This window comes from Seriola lalandi, unplaced genomic scaffold (assembly GCF_002814215.2).
Source record: "Seriola lalandi dorsalis isolate HSWRI2012SDOR001 ecotype SW California unplaced genomic scaffold, Sedor1 jcf7180002054675, whole genome shotgun sequence".
Classification (NCBI taxonomy): Eukaryota; Metazoa; Chordata; class Actinopteri; order Carangiformes; family Carangidae; genus Seriola; species Seriola lalandi.
The window spans coordinates 127481-131174 of record NW_019525228.1 but is presented as its reverse complement, the minus strand read 5'-3'; the positions used below and the strand labels follow the sequence as shown (position 1 = coordinate 131174).

The 3694-nt window shown below is 49.1% G+C and overlaps 1 protein-coding gene across 1 annotated transcript in view; it reads left to right on the top strand.

Annotated features, from left to right (window-relative positions):
* The window catches only part of xpc (xeroderma pigmentosum, complementation group C), a 16966-nt gene that overhangs the window by 8669 nt on the left and 4603 nt on the right, over positions 1-3694 (top strand). The window contains exons 10-15 of the mRNA XM_087178081.1: positions 404-524; positions 674-1564; positions 1650-1820; positions 1907-2045; positions 2202-2283; positions 3533-3664. Of these exons, the coding sequence (XP_087034207.1) occupies positions 404-524; positions 674-1564; positions 1650-1820; positions 1907-2045; positions 2202-2283; positions 3533-3664 (1536 nt within the window). The remainder of the gene's footprint in view (positions 1-403; positions 525-673; positions 1565-1649; positions 1821-1906; positions 2046-2201; positions 2284-3532; positions 3665-3694) is intronic.

Sequence of the window (3694 nt, the reverse complement as noted above, 5' to 3'; positions counted from 1 at the left end):
TGTTTTAGTTTTTTTACTTTTTATTTATTTCTTATTTGTTTTTTAACATTTTTCATCTTATGAGAACAAGAGGCAACGAACAAACTAATAATTAACAGGAAAACAAACAAACACATGAGGTCATGATGATCAGGAGGTCGAGGCGAATCTTCCTAATTTAAAACAAAATATTTCACGTTACATACAACACTTATGACGGATGTCGGATCAAACGGTTTTCTCTCTGGAGTCGTAGAGACTCAGTCCTCTGCTGTAGAACATGCAGACGGGTCTCAGATGTCCCACACGGAGGGATGGGAATGTTGTGTTCATATTAAAACTCAGAGTTTTGTCCGTCATGTATTGAACTAAAACATCGACACTTGTTTTACAGCTTGTATCATAAGTATCATGTATCATTGAGCTGGACCTGGTTCTGTCTGGACCTGGTTCTGTCTGGACCTGGTTCTGTCTGGACCTGGTTCTGTCTGGACCCGGTTTGGTCTGGACCTGGTTCTGTCTGGATCTGGTTCTGTCTGGACCTGGTTAGGTCTGGACCTGGTTCTGTCTGGACCTGGTTCAGTCTGGACCTGGTTCAGTCTGGACCCGGTCCTCTGAAGGAGACTCCTCAGCAGGACCTGATTAGGTCTGGACCTGGTCCTGTCTGGATCTGGTTCTGTCTGGATCTGGTTAGGTCTGGACCTGGTTCTGTCTGGACCTGGTTCTGTCTGGACCTGGTTCTGTCTGGACCCGGTTCGGTCTGGACCCGGTTCTGTCTTGACCCGGTTCAGTCTGGACCTGGTTCGGTCTGGATCTGGTTCTGTCTGGACCTGGTTCTGTCTGGACCTGGTTCTGTCTGGACCTGGTTCGGTCTGGATCTGGTTCGGTCTGGACCTGGTTCTGTCTGGACCTGGTTCAGTCTGGATCTGGTTAGGTCTGGACCTGGTTCAGTCTGGACCTGGTTCAGTCTGGACCCGGTTCTGTCTGGACCCGGTTCGGTCTGGACCCGGTTCAGTCTGGACCCGGTTCAGTCTGGATCTGGTTCAGTCTGGATCTGGTTCAGTCTGGACCTGGTTCAGTCTGGACCTGGTTCAGTCTGGACCTGGTTCAGTCTGGACCTGGTTCAGTCTGGACCTGGTTCGGTCTGAACCTGGTTCTGTCTGGACCTGGTTCGGTCTGGACCTGGTTAGGTCTGGACCTGGTTCGGTCTGGACCTGGTTCAGTCTGGATCTGGTTCAGTCTGGATCTGGTTCTGTCTGGACCTGGTTCGGTCTGGATCTGGTTAGGTCTGGACCTGGTTCAGTCTGGACCTGGTTCAGTCTGGACCTGGTTCAGTCTGAACCTGGTTCTGTCTGGACCTGGTTCGGTCTGGACCTGGTTCGGTCTGGACCCGGTTCGGTCTGGACCCGGTTCTGTCTGGACCCGGTTCGGTCTGGACCCGGTTCTGTCTGGACCCGGTTCAGTCTGGACCCGGTTCAGTCTGGACCCGGTTCAGTCTGGACCCGGTTCTGTCTGGACCTGGTTCTGTCTGGACCCGGTTCGGTCTGGACCTGGTTAGGTCTGGACCTGGTTCTGTCTGGACCTGGTTCGGTCTGGACCTAGTTCGGTCTGGACCTGGTTCTGTCTGGATCTGGTTAGGTCTGGACCTGGTTCTGTCTGGATCTGGTTAGGTCTGGACCTGGTTCGGTCTGGACCTGGTTCTGTCTGGACCCGGTTCGGTCTGGACCCGGTTCTGTCTGGACCCGGTTCGGTCTGGACCCGGTTCGGTCTGGACCTGGTTCTGTCTGGACCTGGTTCGGTCTGGATCTGGTTCGGTCTGGACCTGGTTCAGTCTGGACCTGGTTCTGTCTGGACCTGGTTCTGTCTGGACCTGGTTCAGTCTGGACCTGGTCCTGTCTGGATCTGGTTCTGTCTGGACCTGGTTCAGTCTGGACCTGGTTCTGTCTGGACCTGGTTCAGTCTGGACCCGGTCCTCTGAAGGAGACTCCTCAGCAGGACACTGACCTCTACACCTGCATGTTGGAGTTGATCGTGGTTGTGGGCGTCAGTGTCCAGCAGGTGGTGCTGTGTGACAGCTGCTGGTTACTGTCTGTTAGACTCTGTTCATAATGAACTACAGTAAACACATCAGACATGGATGTGAACCTGATATTAGAAAATCAGTGAAATGAAAAGGGGATTAGTTGAATGTTTTCTCAGTGGTGTTTGATGTTTCTCTGCAGAGACTGTGTTCACACCCTCCACTCCAGAGACACGTGGCTGAAAGAAGCTCGGACTGTCAGACTCGGAGAAGAGCCGTACAAAGTGAGAGAGGAGTTTTCTTCTTGTTTGTTCCTCTTCCAACAATTCTCTTCTCTCAGTTAGTTTCTGTCTTATTTCTCTTCCTCTTTAACTGCAGATCTTTACTGACTCGTGACTGCTGTAAACAAAAAAGAGGAACCACTTCAGGAACAGTTAACCTCAGAATGAAATCCCTCTTAATGAAGTGTAATCAACACTCCACTGGTTTCCCTGTGACAGAGTTAACCACCATCAGAAATCCATCTTTCAACTTCCACCAGACACGTTTTAAACTGAACTTCAACTGCTCTGATTCATATTTAGTTTCACATGTTTTCTCACATAAAAACCGGGTCTGAAGCTCATCTCCTCCTACTTCCTGATTGAGCCTGGAGCCCCGCCCACCACCTGCTGGCTCCAGGTGAACAGGTGAAAGAGCATCAAGATGGTGAGAGGAAGAAACATCAGAGAGACTCAGTCAGACCCAGACTCAGAGGAGGAGTCTGAGACCAGAACCAGAGACTAGCAGACGGGTCAGAACCGTTAGCTAGTTAGCATCTTCTAAGAACCGTTAGCATAGTTAGCACTTTTCAGAGCAGTTAGCTAGTTAGCGTCTTTTATTTGTTTTTGTTGTTTGTTAGCTTGTAGCTGGCAGCGGCTGACAGTGTTAGCGGTCGTGCTAATGGGTTGCAAAGAGCAGGTTGAACTTTGTGGTTTTCATTCAGTTTAAGAGGAAACCTGCTTCTTCTCCTGCAGAGGAGAAACAAACCAGATGTTTTAGACTCAGTTCAGCCTCACATTAAATAAAGTTTCATTTCTTTACATGTGTGGCTTTAAGCTCTTGTCATTGGCCTGATGAATGATTAATGAGACTGTGTGTTGATGTCAGTTATTAACATAATTTCCAGCTGAACTCAGAATGGGTTTTTTATTAAGGCAGTGACGTTTTGCTGAGAGCAGATGTATTGAATCTGTTGGGGAGTAATTATTCTATTAAATCTCAGTTTGTCTGTATTGGATCAATGAACTGACATTAGTGACAAGATGGCTGACAGCAGGAACCGTGAGAGCTGCAGGAACACAAACACAGAGGATCATCTGTGTGTTTCCATCTTCACACTCGGACAGAGACATGATGTTGTGGTTTCAGTTGATTATCCAGACTGACGTGTCCGAGTCAGTCCAGATTAGAAAGTGTTTGGTGGTTGTTTGAACTGAGTGGAGGAGATAACGACAACAGAAGAAGAATCACGTCATTGTGTCTCTCTGTCAGATGGTGAGGGGTTTCTCTAATCGCTCCCGTAAAGCCAGGATGATGTCTGAGCAGAAGGACGAGAACGACCTGCCGCTGTTCGGAGAGTGGCAGACTGAAGAATACCAACCTCCTGTCGCTGTGGACGGGAAGGTAACTGTCAATCAGAACTGTGAGGAAAAA